The 26318-nt window shown below is 34.8% G+C and overlaps 1 protein-coding gene and 1 long non-coding RNA gene across 2 annotated transcripts; one reads left to right on the forward strand and one right to left on the reverse strand.

Annotated features, from left to right (window-relative positions):
• The first annotated feature begins 5345 nt into the window (after positions 1 to 5345).
• Positions 5346 to 9380, forward strand: LOC128208678 (uncharacterized). Its single transcript, XM_052912227.1, has 4 exons — positions 5346 to 5359; positions 6595 to 6732; positions 7855 to 8584; positions 8712 to 9380. The coding sequence occupies exons 1-4, from the start codon at positions 5346 to 5348 to the stop codon at positions 9378 to 9380; spliced, it is 1551 nt and encodes a 516-aa protein (XP_052768187.1).
• A 12532-nt stretch (positions 9381 to 21912) lies between these two features.
• Positions 21913 to 24958, reverse strand: LOC128209077 (uncharacterized). The gene is made up of 4 exons (XR_008256936.1): positions 24856 to 24958; positions 24252 to 24410; positions 23876 to 24008; positions 21913 to 23432 (listed from the first exon to the last, which is right to left on the reverse strand). It is a non-coding gene; the product is annotated as an uncharacterized LOC128209077 (long non-coding RNA).
• Between the last annotated feature and the right edge of the window lie 1360 nt (positions 24959 to 26318).

Below are 26318 nucleotides of genomic sequence, written 5' to 3' on the forward strand. Positions count from 1 at the left end.
TCAATAAAGCTTGGTACATTTCGATTCTCACACCCATTGTGTTGTTCAATGTCCGCGGGTAATTTCATCCGGTTTTGAAATCTGATTACCTAAGGACCGCTTGCTAAATGGGCACTGCTTATGTGCAAACGGTAAATTGGGAGCTCCAGGTCAGTTTGTTTGACAATAAGAAGAGATCGGATACATTTTGGACATTGAAAAGCCTTGTGCATGTAGGTATTAAATATGACACTACTTTTTATTTCTCAGTTAACATTACACTCATTCTTATTAAAACTTGCTCAGTTTTGTTTCGGCTGTATTATATTTTAAAGTGGGATATGGACCATAACTAGTGATCACTTATAATCCAAGATTATTTACCAATGCATGTAAAATTCTACCAATCTGACGCTGAGTGCCTTCGATTCACCGATACCAGGTCATTTTCTAATTTGATTTTGATTTGTCAAACTGCGTTTAAGAACATATTGCTTAATCGGTCTATAATCGCTATAATGCTGTTCGCATATATGCTGTTTACAGTGTTATTTACTGATGTTTTTACAATTTCAGTTTTGATGCAAAGTTTGAAGATCATGGCCAGAACAGTTGTAGTCGAACATCTCCGAAAGTGCCCGACTATATACGATCTTGACCGAACGTCATCACGGAAACACCCGAACGGGATCTGCAACACTGCTAAGTGTTTATTTCATATCCGAGTTTGACAGTTCTCTTTCATCTAGATATCATTTCTTTTTGACAACATTTTATGGTTCCGAATTTTATTTCTTTAAAAAAACATCCGAAAAGAAACACGTGTGTGTATGAATGTTTATAAGTAAGTTTTGATTAAATGCGTAAATAATTAAATCTGTTCACGACGTTAATAATTCATGGATTATTTAAAAATCAAAAATGTTTCAAAGTTGTTTATATTTTGTTTTTATTTTGTATTTTGTGGACAAGGTGAAAAACACTTACTAGGGTAAGAAAAAAATAACAACAAAACTATATTGTAACTTATTAAGATGGTGTCTAGTTTCGGGAAACAACTGTTTCTTTCGAAAGCAAACACAAATATATTTATAGAAAATGCTTGATATTTTTAATAATAATAGCATTAAAATCAAACTGACATTTTCTGTTGGTTTTCTCAATCTTACAGTGAAAGTGCAAGCGCCAGCATCTTTCCCAAGATTGCTTTAACCAAACCCGGGTAGCAGAACATGTTAGTTTTGTTTTCATGTTATTCGCCATACTGTTGGCACGAAATTGGGGAAATTTTCACACAAAAATTTGACAGTCTGATAGGCAAACCTTGTTCACAAAATTGTCTCAATTTTGTTTTGTTAGATTATATTAATATGTTTTTAAACATAACATAATAAAAAAATAATAACCGGAATATCAACTTGGCTGTTAAAATTAAGAAAATAAAGAAAATTAAACATCAATATGGACGTTGCTGGATATTGAACTTTTAATTAATAGTAAACATTTTATGTTATCATTTCATCATTTTTTGAAACAGTCAAAAACATTTGCTGGCCCTTTTTATACCAATAAGTAATACTTTATGAAAAGTAGCAAATAAAAATAACATTATTTTTATTTTTTGTGCCGCCAATAATGTCACTCTTTTCAGGAAATGTAGCTTTCCTAACACCGAAAGTCGGCATTGCATCGGAAAAGCCCAGGTACAGCCATTCCAGTGAATGACGTCAACGAAATTTACCCGCGCTCGAAGTTCACGAGCACATCACCATAGAGACGAGAACAAAGCGACTAGGGAATTTTAGGGTAAGAAATGTGATTGATGATGATGATAATGATGATGATGATGGTGGTTGTGGTGACGGCGACGACGACGACGACGACGATGATGAAGATGATGGTGGTTGTGGTGACAACGACGATGATGATGATGGTGGTGACAACGACGAAGACGACGATGAAGACGACGACGATGATGATGATGATGATGATGATGATGATGATGATGATGATGATGATAATGATAATGATAATGATAACGATGACGATGACGATGATGATGATGATGATGATGATGATGATGATGATGATGATGATGATGAAATGCAGAGATATCTAGTGCAATTTATCAATTGATGTTTTTGAAAAAAAATGCTCTTTTAATATTTTTTTTAAGATTGAATTTAAAACTTCACAAAACATCTAAGAATAAAAAAGAAACGATAAATATGGTTCTCTGACTTTAGTGCTCAAACAAAAGTAGCATCGGGGTGTCCTTCATTGAGATGTATATGATGTGGGTTTTTTTATTCTTTGTGCCGCCATTACTGTCACTCTTTTTAGAAAATGTAGCTTTTCTAACACCTAAAGTTGGCCTTGCATCGGAAACGCCCAGTTACAAGCCTTCCAGTATATGACGTCAACGAAATCGACCGCCCGCTCAAAGGTCACGTGCACACCAACATAGAGACGACAACAAAGCGATTAGGGAATAATTTGGTAAGTAATGTGATGATGATGATAATGATGATGATGATGATGATGATGATGATGATGATGATGATGATGATGATGATGATGATGATGATGATGATGATGATGATGATAATGATGATGTTTATCTGACTTTAGTGGTCAAACAAAATTAGCATCGCGGTTTCCTTCATTGAGATGTATGATGTATATTTAATTGTTTTCAAAGCATTAATCTATTAAAAGAAAACTCTGAATAATTACCATTGTTCTTTCAAACAGTAATGTTACCGTCTTGTACTCAGAGTAAAATAAAAACAATATAAGTGATCGTTGATAGCGCTCATGAAATAGTTAGTTATTCCCGTTATGTGTGTTTCTTTTAGACACAACCTCCAATTGAACGACATAGGAGATAGACGTGGACCTTTCCCCGAGCAACATTGTGCAGTCATGTGAACAACGGAGGGAAGCCGTGTCGCCCCCCCCCCCCTCCCTCGCTCTGACAGACACCATTTCCGGCACTTAACGTCATCCTGATAGCAGGTGTGTGCGTTACAATCTAAATTGTAAAGTAATCTCTTTAACGTTAACCTGGGAGTAGATGTGAGCCCGGAGAAGGCTTTAACACATAAACGCCGGAGCTAAATAACCGAACTAGGCCTTATTCTCGAAATAAATGTAATGCCTTATAATAGAATCAAGCTAAGCAACCACATTTTGTTGAATTAAATTCATAGAAATCCCATTTTATACAAGTTTGAAACAATTAAAGAAAAAATATCTTAAATGGACTCCTTCATGATTTGGAACAATTTGCTTTCCCGGTAAGGCATCTAATCTGAAATTACAACAAAACCTCACGCCCACAAGGAATCATACTCATACATAATGTGATGACTGAACATTTCAGTTTGTTGGTGAACCGCGTTACTAACCCTATTCAAAAACGTGAACTTCAAAGACAATATATGAGCATGTACCAACATTTGTTGGGATGTTCCAGCCGTCATTATGTTAGTTTGACACTTCTCATAAGTTTCCATACTTTTATAAAAATGCAAGAACATGAACGAGTCCTTTAAGATGATCATGCAAATAATGTTTTTGTTTTGTTGGATCAAGTTAAAATAAATAAATTAAGAACTTTAAGCGTATTAGGCTAAAGACATTTTGAGATTTTGATTACAGCCTTTTCCCTACCAATATACACTCCATGTTCATCGTTTGAGTATGTCTGGTTCCCTTCTTACTATATGACAATACACAAGCGGTTTTTGAGGGGGCGGGGGGAGGGGGGGGGGGGCGCATCTGGCGCGCGCCCCCTCCAAAATCGTCCAAGTTTACTTTTATGTCAATATAGGAGAAAAAAATACGCCCATAATGCATCATTGTTTAACTTTCTTGATTGAGTAACCCAAAATCCACATGCAAACAGTTTATGCCATACACTTTCGGTTCTGTGGGAGGGGTGCATGTCAGAAGGTTACGCCCCTCTAACTTCAATTCCTATATCAGCCCCTGCAATATATAATAAACCAAGTGGTAGGGGCCAGTAAACCAGACATCATTTAACGTCGTACTACTTTTGTCTTTGCTCTGCTTTTAAATATTGTTTTTAATGCAATGTTATGTAATTTCAAGACCGTTGTTTGATATAGATTTGACAAGATTTCTGGATGAGAACGTGAGAAATCGGACCTTGACGGAAATGCCCGATGTTAACTGAACTTCGCCACGGAAACTGCCGAGAAGAAAAGGCAACACAAGCTAAGTCCTTAAATTTGATTATTATGTGGGATAGATACTTTTTTCTTGAATAGATTATTTCATCTAACAACATATTTTTTTCTTTCATGAAAATTGCCCCAAAACTAAAACTTATTATACGCAGTATATATCTACTTTATTTTTGATCCCATTTCTAGCGGTAACATTATGGTAAAAAAATTTTTAATTCCAAATCGAAATCCTCATTTGATTTATGTTTATAGTTTTGAAATAATAATAATAAATAAAACTAGCAACGCTCATGTTTCTTGACTGACATCTGGATATAAAAATGATGTAATTAAATAATATTTATGTTTATGAAGCTTGTTGTTTTTTTTAAATCTAATTGTAATTTGTGGACTTCGTGGATACATATTTGGGATTGAGGAATTTTTTTCAAGCAATCATCCTTTCTTTAAGAAAGAAAAAATGAGTTTTAGTTTCGAAATATCCATTTTATTTCAGGTGCTATAACATGAAACTCAAACTAGAATTTTCTGCTGGTTATTGCAATCTTACAGTGTAAATGCTAATGGCGCTAGCATCTTTCCCAAGATTTTTTTATAACTGAACCCGGGTAGTAGAAAATTCTAGTTTGATTTTAATGTTTATGCAACTTTGAAACATAATTTTGGCCCCTACTGGGGGTAAAATCGGGGCAAATGTAGGCAAACGTTGTTCACAAATTGCTAGTATACTTTCCAAATATTGTTTTATTTAAACATTTGATATCAAATGTATATTGAATAAATAAGATAAAGCATAAAACGGCAAGAAATTGATAATCAAGTAAACTTTTATAATCGATAAAAATAAGATCATGAGATATGGGCGTTCCAGAAAATGATATGGGTACATATGTTGTCAGAGCAAAAACGCTTATGTACAGTCCTTTGGCTTTATAATTGTTGAGTAATGGCTTTTGTTCGACTTACATTGTTTATAGAAATAAAATAAAAAAGACGAGCGTTAAAGTTTGATCCACGGCGTTCTTGTTTTTTTATTATAATTTACTTTACCTAACAGTATTTTGAGTATGAAAGTGCAAATACGTATACATTGTTTATATTTGTTTTAACACAAACAATAATCCCTGATTATCAGCCTTAAATAAAACGAAAATGTTGACCGACTGGTATGCCGTATGATGTTTTTTGTTATTGTTTTCATGAAAATCCGCAATTAACAAGAAACCGGCACCCACCCGGAAAACACTCGGTGCTTCTGGTAGCAGGCTCCTGTTTGATGACGTCACACCAGTGACGTTGCCAGACCAAAGGTCACCTGAGCTCTACCAAAGTTACGAGAACATACCCAGCAGGCGATTACTTGGTAAAGGATATAAACAATTTATTTTAAACACGTGTTTGTATCAAATATTCAGGGAAAGAAAACAAACTGTATTTAAAAACAATAATTGTATAACTCAAGAAATAAGCTAAGCGGCATTGCATACTAGCGCGAACAAACGCAAGAATAATGAAAGAATGATCTGCAACCCATCAAAAATGTTTTGTGAAATTTGTACCTGGATAATGGGAATTTGATTTATTTTATATTTAAATGAATGATCGAGAACATATGTTATAAAGGATGTGATAAGGGTGTGTGACTTGATGCATTCGAAATACCTCGGCCATTTTCCATTGAAAACAACCTTTGTAATATATGGACGCTTACAATGTCAGAACTCTTCACAATTTAACTATGCTGCAAGTATATCGCGTAGCTATTTCAATAAAGCAGTTAAACTTGTTGATATTACGCCCCAAATGACTTTACCCTTAAGAATCTTAAATATTTATGCAATAATTCACTTAACCCTTAGGCTGCTGATGGCGATTTTAAAGGCTTTGCAAACAGCTTGGAACCAGACCAGGCACCGAGTAACTCGGCGCCTGGTCAGGTTCCAAGCTGTTTGCCACTCAGTCAATATATCCCCAAAGTTTTAAGTAAATTGAAAGAAATTTAGAATAAAGCAGACGACATTTTTGAGCAGACGACAATTTACCCAGCATGCAAAGGGTTAACAGGCAATGAATATATATTTAGTAATAAAAATAGTTAAAACACACGTTAGAATACTGCAATTAATTATAACTATTATTAAAGATTCACTTACTTCTACTGATGTACCTACAAACATTAGAGGTGTTCCGAATGGTGATGATGGCCATATATACTATTTTGAATCATTTGAACTATACAGTGGTTGCTACATGGGATAATTTTGGTCCAGATCGAATGTATTTAGAATCTAATCCGAATCATTATTTTGTTGGTACATGGTTGTACGTGTATTTTGTATAACTGTAAAGAGTTTATTGATCAACACTCAAATTGTTATAGTTTTTATGCTTTAAGTTCCAGGACACCCCCACCTTCCCACGGCGTCCGTGTCGTAAAGGATCTATTCAACCACTTTGACGTCGAAGCTATTCGACCACGTGACATGATTCGTCCAATACCGACAGATTTAGGTTTGGGAAACGCTCGTCACAGAGGAATGTAAGTGATACGTTAGCATGTAGAAATAAATACATGATTTATATTTACATCTATCTTCATACTATTGCTCATAAACTTCTAGATTTAGATAGAACTTTGTGTGCGGTTACCTCCCTTCAGTTCCTTATATCATAATTGAGTTATTTCCCTTACATACCTTAAATTATAACTAAGTAATTTCCCTTACATATATTGAATAATAATTGAGTTATTTCCCTTTCAAAGACTATTGTCATTATGTCATTGTTTTGTACACATGCGTTTTGGATGAATGCTAAGATTCATTTAGGATGGAATGGGATACATGGCGGGGTGAAGTAATAAATCATCAATGGAGCGCGGGAAGACACTATTGCCACATGAAATAGTATACTGTATGATAACTTAATACCTCACACTATTGTTTTACGGCAGTTGTTTCTCTTGTAAAACAGAAATCTTCAAAAAAAATGAAAACACACATCATGTACACCATTATACTGAATTCTTAAGAAGTGCGACTCAATCATATGACTTGATATAGGACCAATATATTTTCTGATCGGCTCAAAAACACCCATACAGTATTTAATATATATATTGAGAATAATCAATAGTTACTCAAAATATAAATCCCGATTTAGTTTAGTAAATGTACAAATTCACATAAGGGAATACTAACCTAAATATCGGACCGTTACCGGACCATCATTGGGCCGATCTACCGATATTCTGACCAGATGCCGATATCTATCCGATATGGCCATGCTCACTTGGCTGTACCGGTTACCGTACCTGCTACACTGTACCAGCTACCGTACTAGCTACTATGTGCCCGCTACCGTGGTTGCAACTTTGCACCTACTACCGTACCTGTTACCCCGTGTCTTAACCGTACCAGTTACTCTGTGCCTGTTACCGTACTTGCTACACTTGTACCTGATACGTACATGTTCATTCAACCGATACTGCTATGCTCACTTAGCTTTACCTCCTTCTCTACCTGCTACTGTAACTGAACTTCTGTGCCTACTACTCTTGTATCTTTAATCTTGTCCAAAATCGACATGCTCATTGGCTGACGCAATACCTTACCTGCTACATGCACCAAATATTATACCTGCTACTCTTAACGCCCTACAGTACCTGCTACTATGTACTTTCTACTGAACGTGCTAATCTGCAACTGCTATCGTACCTGCTAACGTACCTGCCCCCACCTGTACATGCCCCAACCTGTACCTGCATCCGTACCTGCCCCACACCTGTACGTGCTACCGTACCTGTCTCGGTACCTGCCCCCACCTGCACTTCAACCGTACCTGCTTCCTACCTGCCCCCTCACTTGTACCTGCTACCGTTCCTGCTTTCACACCTGCCCCCACCTGTATCTGCAACCGTACCTGCTTCCTACCTGCCCCCTCACCTGTACCTGCTACCGTTCCTGCTTCCTAACATGCCTCCAACTGTATCTGCCACCGTACCAGCTACCATACCTGTTCCCCCCTGTATCTGCTACCGTACCTGCCCCCACCTGTATCTGCTACCATACCTGCTCCCACCTGTATCTGCTACCGTACTTGCTACCCTCTGTACCTGCTTCCGTACCTGCTCACCCTTGTATCTGATCTCTAACCTGCTACCCCACCTCCTGTATCTGCCACCGTACCTGCCCCCACCTGTATCTGCCACCGTACCAGCTACCATACCTGTTCCCCCCTGTATCTGCTACCGTACCTGCCCCCACCTGTATCTGCTACCATACCTGCTCCCACCTGTATCTGCTACCGTACCTGCCCCCACCTGTATCTGCTACCATACCTGCTCCCACCTGTATCTGCTACCGTACTTGCTACCCTCTGTACCTGCTTCCGTACCTGCTCACCCCTGTATCTGATCTCTAACCTGCTACCCCACCTCCTGTATCTGCCACCGTACCTGCCACCCCCCCCCCCCCTGTATCTGCCACCGTACCTACTGCCGTACCTGCCCTCTCCCAGCTGTACCTGCTACCGTACCTGCTTCCGTACCTGCCCCACCTGTACCTGCTACCGTACCTGCTTCCGTACCTGCTCCCTCTGTATCTCCTACCATACCTGCTTACGTACCTGCCCCATTTCCTGTACCTGCTACCGTACCTGCCCCCCCGCCCCCCCCCCCCCCTGTACCTCTTACCGAACCTGCCCACCCTGTATTTGCTACCGTACCTGCTACCGCTACTGCCCCCTCCCTTGTATTTGCTAACGTACCAGCGTCCGTACCTGACCTCCTCCCCTGTACCTGCTACTGTACCTGCGGCCGTACCTGCACCCCCTCCCCTGTACCTTCTACCGTACCTGCTCACCCCTGTAGCTAATACCGTACCTGTGTCCGTCTCTGCCCCACCTCCTGTACCTGCTACCGTACCTGCTCCCACCCTGTACCTGCTTCCGTACCTGCTTTCCCCGGTACCTGCTACCGTACCTGCGTCCATACCTACCCCAACCCCCTGTACCTGCTACCCTACCTGCTCTCCCCTGTATCTTCTCCGTACCTGCTACCGTACCTGCCCGAAATCCCCCCTCCCCTGTGCCTTCTACCGAACCTGCTCCTCCTGTAACTGCTACCGTACCTGCGTCCGTCTCTTCGCCACCTCTTGTACCTGCTACCGTACCTGCTCCCCCATGTAACTGCTACCGTACCTGCCCCCCCCCCTCCCTCCCCTTGTACCTGCTACCGTACCTGCCTCCGCACCTGCTCCAAATTCTATTTCTGCTTCCGTATCAGCAACTCTAAATCTGCTACAGTTCTGCTATTCTGCACACGTTACCGTACCCGCAATTCTGTACCTGCCAGCGCACCTGCTTTTCTGTACCGTATGACTTATCTGCTACTCTGTTCCTGCTACAATACTTGATACTTCTATTCTTGCTAGCGTATGAGTTGCTTTGGACCTGCTATTGTACTTGCTACTTTGTACATGCTGCGCGTACTTGTCACGTGTTTCTGTGTCAGTACTTGACACCTTGTAACTTCTACTGTATTTGGTACTCTGTTCCTGCTACCGTACAGGCTACACTGTACCTGCTATCGTACCTGTTACTCTGTATCAGTAACTATAACTGCTACTCCACAGCGAGCATTGCCATATCGGATAGGTACCGATATCTGGTCGGAATATCTGTATATCGGCCCATGATCCTCCGATAACGGTCCGATATTTGCTTAATTTATCCGTATGTTTACTTTTTTTCTGCAGCTAAATTTTGAAATAGATATTGAATAACTAGAAATTTCTAATCATATATTTAATACTTTAAGAGAGCTTTTGTGAAGGTCAGAAAATATATCGGTCCAACATCGGAGCGATATATTTCTAAATATCAGATATATGTCAAGCGCGAAATAAAACCTATAGTCGTATGGTTGGTAAAATACTTTCTTGAACATATTTAATATCTCTCTTGTTTTTAATTTATTTAAAACAAAGCTACAGAAAGTCGCTAGATGAAGCCGCGCTACTAATTAGTGAGGCATGAAACTGCGACACAGAATAGTGCTAGAAGAAACTGCGCTAATGTTCTTGCTCGCTGCTATATTTATTATTCAGAATTATAGCAGCTTTGACCTTTAGTATCATTTTCTGAATGAATGTAAGCATATTCTAATAGTACACATAAACTGAAAAAAGGTTATACTCTTAAAATAGTATGATAAAGATAGCAATTGTTTACTTGCACTTTTTCTTCAGGTTTCTGCAACCATTCCCGCTAGCATAATGCGACAAGCCTATATCGACCTCTGCATGGGTTATTACGTCATATTTTTAAAACCACATATACTCATGCAATGCCCACCTTCTGCAACTTCCGGTTTGGAACACGGAGGCTTTCTCAAAGCGATGGTCAATCATACATATTAATGAGTATTATTAAGGTGCTGCTGATGACGATGTTGCTGCTATTTCGGCTGCCGTTTCTGCTGCCGATAATGCTGCTGCTGCTACTACTGCTGCTGCTGCTGCCGCTGCTGCTGCTGCTGCCGCCGCCGCTGCTGCTACTGCTGCTGCTGATGATGATGAGGAGGAGGAGGATTATGATGATGATGATGATGATGATGATGATGATGATGATGATGATGATGATGATGATGATGATGATGATGATGATGATGATGATGTCACAAATGCAGTACATTTGTAATTAAATAAAGGTTGCACAATGCACGTTGAATATTATTTCCTTTCAGGTGGACATGAAAACGTCAGATACATATACATAGAAAGAGAAAACGAAGAATGTGTTTTAACCTTTTGTCTAACTCCGTGACTTAAAATGGCTGTGTGGTCTGTAGTATATTGATAATGAAACCATAAGGTCATTCCAAATCGAAATTTCGTTTAGGACTTCAAAGAAGTAGCATTTAGGATTTCCTTGATTGAGATATGTTAACTATATTGAGGTATTTAAATATCCGTATAGATAGTAATATAGTTTGGAACAGGAAGGGTGATGATTCGTAGAATTACAGTAAAAACTAAGAATATTGTGTGTGTGTGTGCGTGCGTGCGTGCGTGCGTGCGTGCGTGCGTGCGTGCGCGTGCGTAGGGGGTGGGGTCTTGGATGATTTGGGAGTTGTGTCTTGTGTGCTTGATAGTCTGTAAGATATAAGGTTGATTTCATAAATGATATCAGAGGTTTTACGAAGTAAGTGTTTTGCGAAAAAGCCATGTTCTATATGAATGCATTGATATTAAAAATCATTATCATTCATTTGTATACTTGTGTTTAACATAATTAACATGTTTATTCAGTATTGCTTTATATGACTTGTTGTTTATCGTATTTAATGATATTTGAATAATAGTATGTATACATGTGTGAATTGTGTAAAGATGTTTGTCATTATGTTTTGTTTTAGAAGGTCATATTGAAAATATGATGTTTTGTAGTTGACACTGTTATTATGTCATAATGTGTTACCTTCTTAAAATAAAGATGTTATGATCATTATAATTATATTTATTGTTATTACTATAATTACTATACTATACTATAATTACTATACTATACTATAATTATTATTTGTATTATTATATTTTTATCATTATTTTTATTATTTTTATTATTATTATTATTATTATTATTATTATTATTATTATTATTATTATTATTATTATTGCTATTATTATTATTATTATCATTATTATTATTATTATTATTATTACTATTATTATATATATTTTATTTATGTTTGGGCCAGAATTAACCAAATTTTTAGCATGTCCAGGTTATATTTCTCATTATAATATGCATATGAAATCAATAAGATGTTATTTTATTTTTTCTAAAATTTTCTAAAAAAGATGCTATGTATACATGCATTGATAAATGTTTAAATATACAAAACGTTAAAAAGTGCCGTCTTTGAAGTGGCAAGGCGTCTGCTTCTTTAAAGATGACAGGAGTGAATTGCTGAACCACATCAATATGCACGTGCACTAATTCTCTAACACTAATAACATAAATTGTCAGCGATTCACCGACAAAAATGTATTTTTAGATTGTAAAAGTAATAGGTATGTATGCATGTATACATTCAATAATATTCGTCAGTATATTTTAATACAATAGTGACTGATACATTTTTTTATTATTATTATTATTATTATTATTATTATTATTATTATTATTATTAGTGTTATTATTATTAGTATTAGTAGTAGTAGTATTAGTAGTAGTAGTAGTAGTAGTAGTAGTAGTAGTAGTAGTAGCAGTAGCAGTAGCAGTAGCAGTAGCAATCATATTTATTATTATTATTAATTATTTTTAATATTATTAATATTATTATTATTATTATTATTATTATTATTATTATTATTATTATTATTATTATTATTATTATTATTATTATTGTTGTTGTTGTTATTATCTTGATATTATAATAAATTAATAAGTTAAAGGATATTGATTGTTTAATCTATTGAACTATTTCTTTGTACATGTATTGGGTTAATGAATAAAAACGATATGTGATTTTAAATGGTTGGATATTGAAGTTATCTGAAAATGTAGTTTAAAAGAAATGACTATTAATAAAAATAATGTGTGTTAACGTTATATTGTTGACGATATTTGGAAGCACATGAGCCTCTTTGTCGATGCTGTTGAAACAAGTGTATTGTACGACCTCGTAATTTAGTGAGGTAACATAAGTATGACGAAAGCAGAAGTTGTGTAAGATTTTACGCCACTGACGTAATTTTTGTTTACCACGTGACCTCAAATTGCGCTGACATAAGCAAAGATAGTGTTTAAAGTAACACAAATGCTAATGACGTTTTTTTGGTCACGTGACTGACGTTAACATCAATCATGCATAATTCAAGCAAAAAAAATATTTACGCATTTTTTATGATGTACAGTGTGTGTACCACGTGTCCTACTATTGCGCTGACGTAAGCAATGCATGAATAAAATTGACGCCAATTCTAATGACGTACTATTTTTACCAGGTGACTGACGTTAGCATTTTATTATGGGTATAATTGTTCAAAAATCCTGATGACATGCTTTTAATATATCGCGTGATCTTATATTGAGATATAATTAAAATTCCCGTAAAGTTGTCCGCTAAACCAGATTATTTATGTGTGTATCACGTGACTGACGTTAAAATTTCTTGTGATTTATTTAACGACATATCTAGATGAAGGAGATTTTGTATACAGCGTCAATTAAAATTGTGCTGGCGTTAGCAATGTTTCTGTAAAACTTTAACGCAAAATGTAAAGAAATTTTAATATATACCTCGTGACAAACGTAGGCATTTATTGTGTATAATTTAATGCATATTCTGATTAATTACTTTTGTGTACAACGTGACCTCCAATTATGTTGACGTCAGCAATGTTTGAATGAAAACTTATGCACATTACGATGCAGTTTATTGTTGTGTACCATGTGATTTGACATTCACATTTATTAAGCATAATTGTATGCACATTTTGATGACGAACATTTTGTGTACCACGTGACGTTGAATTGCGCTGCCGTAATGTTTGTGTAAAATATTACGCATATTTCGATGACGTACCATTTTGTATATGTAATGACATACCTTACACTTAAATGTGTTTAATGTTCGCAAAATCATAAATAAAGTACTTTTTTGTGTACCGCTTTACCTCCATTTTTGCTGAGGCAATATTTGTGTAAAATCTCAATCCAATTTTGATCACGTACGTTTAAGCTAGGCACGTGTTACATAAAAAGCACTTCATCATAATTTGAGTAATGCATTTCTTGCGTCCGAACAACGTATAACAATTAATGCTTACATAATCAACGTTACATGAATAAAGTACGTCATCAGAATTTGCAAAAGCTACATAAAAAGTTGCTAACGGCAGCTTTAGTAGAGGTCATATGGTAAAAAAACGTTATTACAATTGAAGTAGATTAATCACAATAAACGTATAAAGTCAGTCTTGAGATGCACACGAATATAAATCAGCAGAATTTGTGTAACATTACACACAATAAATGCTTACGTCAGTCTTACACAAAAGAACTGCATTATGATTTGCGTTAATTATTAGACAAACATTGCTTACATCAACACAACTGCAGGTCCTATGGTACTATATAAAGGCGCCATCAGAATTTAGGTTAACTTATACACAACAAATTCTTACGTCAGTCACGTGAAACAAAAAACGGTTTGTAATCAGAATTGGGTTAATATTGTTCGCAAATATTACTAACATAAGCACAAGGTCATGTGGTGCACAAAAAGTACCTCCTCAGCACTTGCAATAAAAATACACCTGACATGCTAACGTCAGTCATGGGGTACACCAAAAAACGTCATCAAAATTTGGGTGAAATTTTGTATTCAGTTTTACAAATTAAAAGCTTATGTCAGCTGGTAGAATAAAAAAAAACGCCATCTGGATTTGCTTAGTTGCGAGTTTTACACAAACATTAATATATTGCTTTCGTTATAAAAATTGAGGGCCACGTGGAACACAAAAAGAAAGGCACCAATCTGTGCGTAAAAATAATACACACGAAATGCTTACGTCAATTACGCTGAACACATTACAATATGTCATGAAAATTTGCATAAATTTTACCCAAACATTGCTTACGAAAGCAAAATCTATTGTCAAGTGGTACAGAAATAGCACGTCATCAGAATCGGAAATTTTTATTTCATCTGATTTAAATACAAATACATGTATACACAAACAAATACTTTTGTCAGCCACGTGGTACAAACATGTACGTCATTAGAAATTGTGTAAAAAGTACAAAAACGTTACCTTCGTCAGCGCAATTTGAGGTCACATGGACAACAAAATATATGCCATCACAATTTACGTACATTAAACATAATTAATGCTACGACAGTCACGCGGTACACAAGAAAGAACGGCATCAGAATTTGTGTAAATCATACACAATAAATGCTGAAATCAGTCACGGCGTACACAAAGAAAAACGTCATCAGAATCTGCGTTAAATTTTACACAACATTGCTTATTTGAACACAAACAGACGTCATATGATACCTAAAAAGAACGAATTTAAAATTTGCGTAAAATTATACAGTCACAATAAATGCTAATGATAGGTCAAGTTATACATAACGAAGAACTTCATCAGAAGTTGTTAGAATTCACACCAACATTTATTTCGTCAGCAAAATAAGAGACCATGTGGTGCACGAAAGTACATCATAGGAATTTGCGTAGAATTATATCCTACTCATTCATGCAGAAAACCAAAGGTTATGTCATCATAATTGGCAGAAACGCACCAAAACTTTCCTTTGCCCAGCGCAATGTCAGGACACGTGGCACAAAAAGCACGTCATCAGAACTCAACGTGTACGTATGCATGTAAATCTCACCTCCTACATGAATGGCGCTATCAGATTGACCTAGAGCGGTCACGTGCACGACGTGTATATTCCATATCCCCCCTGTAATTTCCATTAGGTTTCATACCACTACTGTAACTTTCATACTCCGCAGGAGACGTAACAAAATGGCGGCCGAAAAAATTGTAAAATTTCGCTCGGCTTATCTTTTCACTGTAGGTGAGCTAACTCATGCACGTTATTGAATATCCATTTTATTCAAGCAATCTGTTTAGTTTAACCGACTGTTTACATGAGTCATTGGTTACAAAATGGTGACTAAAAAACGGTTTACAGGCACAACATTAATTATTAAAAATTAAGTGTTAAAAACAGTGAAACTGTTGTGGTTTTTCCTATTTATTACATTTATTGAATGTGATACATCTTTCTTGTACTGTTATAATTTAATGCAACCTTACTGAGAAAATATATATGCTGTTAAACAATTTTATTACTATATTTACATTGTTATTGTATTTGTTCCAAATAAACTTGATTACATAAACATTTTGTATTTCTTAAAATATAATATGGAGACAATATTCAAGCCTCACTGAATATTTTGATAACAAATACATTATACCTTAATATAATCTTATTATTAAAAGTACTCGGTGAGATATATCCGTTACACTGTTAGTAGCTTGGGGGGAGTGATATACACCCCCAGTGGTTTCATACCACACTCGAGCTTCGCTCTCGCATAGTATGAAACCACTGGGGTTGTAAATCAACTACTCCTCAGCTACTATCAGTGTAAGTTGTGTAACTAATAATACAATGAACAATATTAAAAAACAACAACAATAGCTCCTCATACCATTGGTATTCATTTTGATTACTTGTTATCCGATAAAAACATTAATGTGAATAAATGGAATTGATTTGTAAAAAAATGGGCCATAAATTCATTTAATTTATTTTTTCAACCATTAATTCATTAATTAATTCATTCATTAATAATTGGGTATAATTGACCGTGAATGAATGAATTAAGCATATTATTAATAACAAATGAATGAATAAATATTAATCTAGTAAATTAATAAATGTATTGAACAATTTATCTATGTACCGCCTGACCGTATGCATACGTAAAATATGACCTTAAATGTTGATTACATACTTATTTGTAATATTTTCGCAATTTGACGTCGTCTTTTGTGTACGGCGTAAATGACGAAAACATTAGTAGTGTAAAATTTAAGGCATATTCCAACGGCGTACTTTGTGTGTACGCAAATAACGTATACTTTTACGCAAATGCTGAACTCTTTTTATTATGACGTGACTGACATAAACCGTAATTGTGTATAACTTTAAGAAAGTTCTTTGTGTACCTTGTGACCTTTTATTGTATTGACGTATGCCATTTTTTTCAGTTTTAAGCGATTTATGTATAAATGTTCGCCAATTCTGATGATGTGCTTTTTGTGTTCCACGTGAGCTCAAATTACCAATACATGGATAACATCACGTTATAATGTCTATCGACCAATCACACAACAACAAAGCCGTAATTAAATGCGACTGCATGGTTAACGCTAATGAAAATTGTGATCTTCAAAGACGATATTTGAGCAAATGTCAACAAGTGCTGAAGGATTCAACAACATTTGCTGAAGGGTTCCAGATTTTGGTATCTTAGTTTTAACACTCCTTATGAGTTGACACACTTTATTTCGTCATACAAAAGTGCGTTTTACAAAGACTTAAGAGCATACCTTTAAATATGCGAACAGAACGTGATATATTGCACGTTTCAAATTAAATGACGCTAAAGATAATCACTTAGGGCGTTTTTGATGATAAAAAAACCAGTTTCAGTTTTGGTGTCAATGGTTTCAGCTAGGTTTTGACAGTTTGGCTTGAAGTAACAAATGCATGGTTTTGTGTACAGTTTAAACAACATGGTGGAGCAACTGCATGTACCATTATTTCTAATTATAAATGTAACCTTTATCATTTAGCTCATTTGCATATTGTAAGGCATTGTTATCAAAAGGATTGAGTTTCAACAAACGTGGTTGATCACTTTCCGACATGTTGGTTTCAAAGTAAACTAGTTTTCGGATGGAACGAACCCATGAAACCGCCTGCGGTAGGGGTTTCGATAGTTTTGAAAACCGATTTCGGTTTTCGTTATAAAAACGATAAAACTGGTTTTGGTTTTATTTGAAACTGTAACAACAAATGAACAGTTCGTGAAACCGATATAAAACCGTCGGGGGCTGATTCAGAACATTGTTAAAGTTTACAATGAAAGCTATTTACGTCATTGCACTCCTATTTCACCTCATGCTTTGAAATTATCAGCTGCAAACAAATACTTCAAAAGTATTATTTTGGTTTTAAAATTGAATCGTGAAACTTGAACTCGTACAGTCTAAATGTATTCTGAAAGTCTTGCAATGTATTTGTTTGAAAGATACATATTGCTTTATTATTTTCTCTAATAAACTGCAAAGTAACATCTCATATACTTGCGTCTTAAAAATAACTTCATCATGATGTTTAATGTTCTTCCAACATTTTTTTCATAATATACGAAAACAATTAGTTGAAACATAAACGCATTCATTGTTGTTGTTTTTTAACATATTGCATTAACCTATCATTTTATGAACGATATACATAGACGACAAAACAGTCAAAATAAATGCTCCTGTATGTCTGTATGAATTGCATGCATTGCCGGTACCGCTGGACCAAAGAGGTAGTCAAGACGTTATATAACGTAACGATGTCACTTTATAATTATATCGAAATTTCTCAACGTTGCTGCCGTCGCTGGCAACGCCGGTACATATTTTGTTAACACTTTCTTATAAATAGATATTAACAAAATTTATCATCTTATTTTACACAAAACGTGAAGAGCCTTGTTTGCACAGTTTAAATAGTTATTGCTGACATTCCTGATAAACATATGACAAATCAGTTCTTCAACATTTTTATCATTGAAAACATAATATTATTCTCAAACCAACAACACCAATCATGAATATATGCCTGATTGACCTTTCTGTAATTATGGGCAACTGAGATGAGATGTGCTACTAGTGTATTTGAAGACAATTTAATGTTGTAGTGACTTCTTGCAATATGAATATTTATATGAAAAACTATAGAAACAAACCTGCTTTGTTATAATAAACTTGATTTGTCTGATAAGAACTGCTTAAGATTGTACCCATAAAGCATCTATGTAGACAAATATATGAAAATGTTCAGACGTATGCATTTTGAAGAATCCTATTATAGGAGTGTACTGTTTTGGTAGGAGAGAACATAGCAAAAACGAAGAAGTCTAAGAATAAAACCCCCCACATATTTCTTTAACAAAAAGACATCGCTATAAAACTGACATTGCAATATTGAAGTATTGTAAAGATTTAGTATGAACAGCTAGAAGTAAATTTCAATCAATAGCTTTAATCTTTAATTTGATATTTTTTTTTCTCGATCATTTGTTTACAACTTCTGGGAATACGGAATGATGTAAATCTCAAAACAACAATTAGGCAATTATTAGATCCGTAAAATTGGCAATATCCGTGATTTAATGATAACCTGCACATATCTTTTAGTGTTTTTTTTTTTCTATTTGGTTATCGCCTGGCACTGCTAAGAAAACAGCAGCAAACAATTTCATTATCATGCGGTTCCATTTTCATGTTGCATTGCTTATTGTGGTGAAAGTAACTATACATTATCGTTATATCACGCCTCCGACAAACTCGTCATTTGTTTGGGACTGGTCACAAAGTGACCCCATATTTTCTCCTATTGGATTATTTAAATTCATATATTATCGAAAACGCGTCTACTTTCCGATTTTATAAACGAAACACTTCCCAGATGGTGTTGGTACCTTTATCAATGAAAAAGGTTGTCGACATCGAAATCGAATGTGGTTTCTTTTCCCCGTGAATTATCCGACTGAAAAATGTCCGGCATACTTAGAAAAAAATAATTATATTTTGCATCAAAGCCACGTGGAATGAACACCTAAAGCGGGTTCCTACCGGATATGTTTGCCAAAGAAGGGCATATCTTATAATGTATTTTCTCTAGAAAACATAATATTGTTTCTTTTACATAGTTAACAACTCATGTTTATGGATTATTCAAAATAAATATATAAAAAGTTATTCTGCAAATCTTCGTAAAGTGAAAAGATTAATCAATCATATCTTTCAAAGAAGGGAAGCGTTGGTGTTTACAATAAATACAGACATAGAACACAAATTCACAAACAAGAAACATAGAACAGCACAAAACTCTACAAACAGCACAGTGCATAATCCTAAATCGTTTGTCAATGGCACATAAACTCACTTCCATAACCACAAGACTGAGAAAAGGTACCATCTACTTATCTATTCATCGAAGTATGGCAAAGAAATTCTACATTCTACTAACGCATTCATTAGACTCGTTCACCTTAACCTCCAAAACGATTTTAAATGCCGTGCGGCAACATAGAATGGTACTGAATGCTACTCATTTACAAAATGTATAGTGCATGCATCTTTCGCTGACATTTTGGAGCCTTTTGATTGGTGCGAGATAAGCTCAGGACAAACGGAACTGTCAAATATAGATTATAAATTTCCTCGTAACCTAGTTCCAATTCGCTCTGAAAGTGTTTGAAATTATATGTCAGCGCTTGAGACGTAAACGAAAGGAATTGAATGCCGAATGGTAAAACTTTTGAAGGATGTGTTTACAACTACACAATACAGGGCTTAAGTTTCAGTTACCTTCAAATAATGGGCACGTGAACAATTACCAATACTGTGTGGTGTGCCATGCATCTTCTAGTACTTCGATTGAAGGTTACTACAAAGCTTGTTGTGAACAAGCTCACCCTTAAACATTGTTTTCCATCGGCAAACCCCCCTAACCGTTTTTTTTTTCTATTAGACACACATTCTTACTTTTTGTTTTCATTAGGCACACCCTCTACCATTGTGTTTCCATCGGCCACTCCTTCCAACCATTGTGTTCCGTTTGACCACACCCTTTAACCATTTTGTTTCCATATGTGATCTCCTCTAAACCATTGCGTTTCCATAAGTGGAAAACTATTTACCATTGTGTTTCACAGTGACCTATGAAAAACAAAGAAAAAAAAGAATTATCTTAAGTGAACACAAGATCCAGGCCACGCTCCGTTTCTTAGTCTGTATTTATATGCGTTATAAATTTTGAGCTATATAATATATTTTATAATCATTCGGAAAGAGAAACAAAAATAAAATATATAAAACAGTATAGCCCTTTTCACAGTTCAACATTGTGTATTCAGATAGCTTTCTACAATAACTCTTTTTGAATAATGGTTTCCTGCTTGCTGTGCGCATAACACATACATGATAAATAATGGCGTAACCACAATAACAATAGCAAAAAAATATTTCAAATGTCTGTTGAAATGATGAGTACATACAATATCTTCCAAAAATACTATCGAAAATGTCCCCGTATTTTGCATATACTACAATACCTTTAGAAATTTAACCTCTACCCACACACAATTTATTGCGGCTAATCGGCGACGCCCGGAAATTTTCTCTTGACATGCAATCTGCTCTTTGTCGGAAAAAAAATAAGTGAAATTTTATACGAAATGTTATTGCATTTATTACTTGAGACCACCATTCATCTTAAATGAATTAAGTGGAATTTTATATTGTTGCACATAAAACGTGATACCAACATTCATTTAAAATGATGATAAATCTACTAATCAGATAACGATGTATACCAGCTATATCACAGATTGATTTCGAAAGGTAACACAATTAAAAATATGTTTTTATCTGTTGGAATCTAATATCAGGACAAAACGTTAAAAGATTACAAATCAGTAATAAGCATTCGTCCTGAAATTAGTAATTTGAAGACAGTTTTATGTTGCAAATATGTACTGCCATAATACATTTTTTTTAAACTTTTATTGTTTGTTTTCATAGTCAAAAGAAACACAATACTAGACTATTTATATTTAAATCCCGAAAGCAAAATGATCTTTTACATAAAAGTAACCTCTGCATTGCAGCACAATCATTTCATCATATGTGTCAATGCCTGTAAAAAGGGATACAAAGGTGCAAAAATGACATTTGCTCTTTTTGTTAGTTATTTATAGAGTACATCATTAGAAACAATTTGGCGAAAATTTGAGGTAAAAATCTTAATTACTTAATTACTTTTGTTGTTATGACGATTTAAAGAAGCACAGGAGTCGATCAATTTATCGATAAAAGTGTCAAAAAGTGGCATAATTTTTAGATAAAGAAATGAAACAACACATGTTTTTTTTATGTCTTTATATAATTTGGTGACAAAATTCTTGTAAAATTATGATTGAAGTTTTAAATGGCAAACAAAATGTTACCATGACAACCACAATACGATGCAATTCAATATTAAACGTAAATGGGATCACACCCGCCGCTCTTAAAAAGTACTCAAATAACCTAAGCATTGGCAGACACTTTACAAATATAATTAAAAAAAAAATTATTCAAAATGTTTAAGACTTTTGTTGCTATGGTGATTTAAATACAAGGTGGGTCATTGTACAAAATCTATTCTATTATCGAAATATGAAGAAAATGTACATCCATAAATAGGTATTTTCATGTATCTATGCTTTTTGTAGCTATGCTTATTATACACATTACAATTTCACTAATGGACAATCCTGTAATAAAAAACAATAAATGTAACAAATATACACAGAAACATTGCCATGGCAACAAAAATACAAAGTAGTGTATTTATTGTCTCTGTACATGTGTTTGAATCATTATTTCTTAAAATATTATAAGTTTACATAATGCAATATTGTATTTATATATATAAAACATATTACTACACTAAGAAACAAGTTGTAACCATGGCAACCACAAGTATCAATTTTCAATACATTACATGTACAAATCAATTCTAGAAGAAAACTTAATGACACTAAAAATTGATGATATTAGCATAAAAAAACATCACTGCATCATTTGTTAATTGTCAATGTTACTGTAATTTGATAAAAAAAAGGATAAAAGGGTTCTAGCAAGAGTTATGGAAGGTTTTTGCACCCTGTTCTTTTTTGGAAGCACCCGTCATGAAGAGTAAGATTGGCAACCTCCTGCCTTCATAGAATTAAAAGCTTAAGACAGTCAAATATTGATTTTGTTTTGATAACAACTTTATATTCACAAGATTATAAATACACACAGGCTTTAAATATTTGGCACTTGAAACCTAATAGTACTTCAATTAAACATTATACAATATTCCTAACATTTTCTGTAACATTCAAAATGTTAAAATTCTTCACAGATAAATGAAGTGTGTCCTATTGAAACATGGAAACCTGTCTCTTTTCTGTAGCTCCCTGTCTTTCTTTAACCTGGCTAAACCCCTAAGAGGTTTGTTTATATAGTTACAGTAAATATCAGCTTCTAATTCCTGCAGATTTCTTGTACTGAGAAATAATGTTATTACTTATTTCAGAATGACAAACACTAGTCCAAACAAACAGCTCTAAAAGTTAATTAACAGGTTGTACAGTTTGTTCAATGCTTTGGTTGAGACTGTCTAGGGCACACACATTGTCTTTTTCAATGTCTAATCTGCTGTATTCTCTGATCTTGTCATGTTAATACCACTGCCATTCAAGATCCATCCCCTTGATGAAGAATTCGGAAAGGAGTTCAGGGTACACAACTGCTCTGGTTTTCATCAGGTAAACTAAACCATCACCTATGCAGCAAACCTGCACCTCACAAAGCCAGGCCTGTTTGCTGAAAGTATGGATTGATAGAAATTATGTCTAGATCAGTCATATTTTGACATCACAAAAACACACAAAAAACAAGCTTATATAAAGATCAAGATATCATGCCAGTGTTTTGACAATGTCAGGAGTTACTTGGCTAGTTTAAACAGCTTGTATTTTTGTTTAACATTGTTGAAAATTTGAAATGTAATATAGAAAAAACATACTTATGAAAGTTAACATATACATTCTTCCTCTGGCAACAGGTATGCAAAGATTTATTTTATTAATTTCAACAGTTATTGAGTAATGGTCAAGGTTATTTTGTTTACATGTAACTGACACCAATTAAAAGGCTAACGCTGAGGCGAATACTCTTAAAAATCTAGGGCTCAATTCTGTTAGGTAAGTATTTTCAAAATTAAGGTACTCTACTTTAGGGTTTAATGTGAACATTTTATTAACTACCTGCTAAGACCAAAGTGCCAATTTCTGCTTTTTATCTCCAAGCCATGGTACTTGAAGAAGTGATCATCATGCTCACAACAGTGTCTGCTCCCTTTCAATTCAGTCTCATCGAAGAAATAAACTGCTTGTTGTCCTGCAACATTTGATACACATCTTTATTTTATACATGCTATTTTGTTTATCTAAAATATTGCATGATTTCATAATAAAATATGGAAACCAGTTAATTATTCGGTATTACACAATATGTCTTCTGATTACGTATAACAAGGTTGTCATGTGTGCAACCAAAAATCTTCTCCTTGCTTGGAAAAAGCTGTCAATTAACAACCGTTTATTAATTTGTGAACTTTAGTTATAAATAACTAAAATGTACCCGAGTGCTCTGCACATACTCCAAACTACGATGACACCGCATTTCCATCAAGTTTTGAACAATATTGGACGAATCGGTTGGGTATGATTGGGGAAGAAGACTGGCAGGCAATGTCCCAACTGTAATGGAGGGGGCCGGGCAGGTAACATGGATACTGTCCTGAAATAAGATAGCAATATGATGTTATGTAGTGCACTGTGATCTCTTGTCAATTCATTATTGTTGTTATCAAAACTCATAAACAGATTTCAATTATCTACAATGTTATCATGGACAGGTTGAGTTTTTCTAGTAAATGAAGGTCATTCATAAGTTACACAAATCCTTATTAAAATGTCATCAGTGTCGTTGACATGTACATCGGGAACACTTTAGTCCCATGACTACCAAAACATATGACTCGGTATGATGAGAAATTTATATAATTATACAACTTCATTCATTATTATGGACAATGTGGTATGGAAATTAAATAAAACCGCCAGTTCAAGCCATTTGTTTACTTCCGGGTTTATGACAATTGACGAATATTTTCGCCTTTTTCTATATCATTTTAACATAATAAAATTTAATATTAAATTTATACAACTGCAATGATATTTACCTGTCAAAACTCGACAGAAGCATCCTCGAAAAGCAGCAAATGAAGACAAAAAACGTAAATGTTTGAAAATTTCTTGTTTGTCAATTACCAACCGGAAATTACGTATATATGCATAAGGGAGATAACCTTGTTGTTATTATACTCGTCGCTATCGGTAACATCGTTGTCGGAGAATATGTATATTTTATGGATGCAATTTAAACAATTGTTGTACGTTAAAATTTAGAAATCTAACAAAGAAATGGTGACTTATACCAATTAAAGTCAGTGAAATAAATCAACAAAACTTTAAACACGTTTTTCTCGAAATTGAAATTGCCGACTTTGTACCCCTTTCTACAGGCGTCGTCACATATTACAATGCGATTAAATGCCAAAGAACATGATTGTGTAACATGAATTATTAGGTTGCTGTATGTGGATTGTGAAATAAATGCTTCTATTTGGTTTTAGACGTCCATGATTTATGAACTTTTGATTCGAGACGAAAATTTTGTTATGTGTAGGTATATTTGTAGCCTAAGAAAAACCTCATTTCGCAGAAGAACGTCTTATCGCTTATGAGAACATTTGAATGTGTGTGTCAATTCTTGAGATGGTATATGCAGCTGTAACTAAAATTGAACAAACAATGCAGAAAGGAAGTACGATTCGAACATAAGCAACATATAGGTAATTCTTTGGATGAAATCAAACGACATTAGAGTATTAAATAGAGTGCAAATAGGTTTAAACATATAGGATGGATCTGTCGTATGTCGTAATACGATATTATGAAAGAGTCTTAATGTTTTGTAATAATAAAACATTAATTCAACGAATTCAGAAAATTGTTAAAAAGCGAGCCTCTGGCGAGTTTGTTACATGTTTTCTCGACGAGTTTTATGTAAAATTGGATCACGAGTTTCAGAGTATTTTTAATACGATATGCTTTACATATTGTAACGAAAGGAAACGTTTCTGTTGACAATTATCATAAAACCATTTTCATCGACAAACCTTTCTTCTTATTCGAATAATTGACAACATCCTCTTTCCATTGTCCTTCGATTGGACACATCCTTTCACCATTATGTTTCATTAACCACACTCTCTAACGCCGGTATCCATTGTGTTCCATTGCCTACGCCCCATACCCATTTTGGTATCATTAGCCACACCTCTGTTCTCTACCTCTATCCATTGTGCACCATTGCCTTTACCCTCTAACCATTGTGCTTCTTTGCATTTACCCTCTAACCATTGTGTTTCCTTAAGTCAAATCCTCTAACCATTGTGTTTCCATTAGTCACTCACCAAGTGATTATCGTAATTATAATCAATGATCTCACAAACATCAATTCTGATGAATAAACTTCCTACAAAATAATGTTATTATGGAAACTGTCAATTACTGATAACTAGATTGTTACCTCGTGTTTAAAAGCTGATATCGAACAAATATTAAATATTTGGTGGATTCT

Source organism: Mya arenaria, chromosome 11, assembly GCF_026914265.1.
Source record: "Mya arenaria isolate MELC-2E11 chromosome 11, ASM2691426v1".
In the NCBI taxonomy this organism is placed as follows: Eukaryota; Metazoa; Mollusca; class Bivalvia; order Myida; family Myidae; genus Mya; species Mya arenaria.

Coding starts and splice junctions, on each gene's coding strand:
- LOC128208678 (XM_052912227.1), top strand. Junction 6,733..7,854: donor AACGCTCGTCACAGAGGAAT/GTAAGTGATACG, acceptor AACGCCCTACAG/TACCTGCTACTATGTACTTT. Junction 8,585..8,711: donor TACCCTCTGTACCTGCTTCC/GTACCTGCTCAC, acceptor GCCCTCTCCCAG/CTGTACCTGCTACCGTACCT.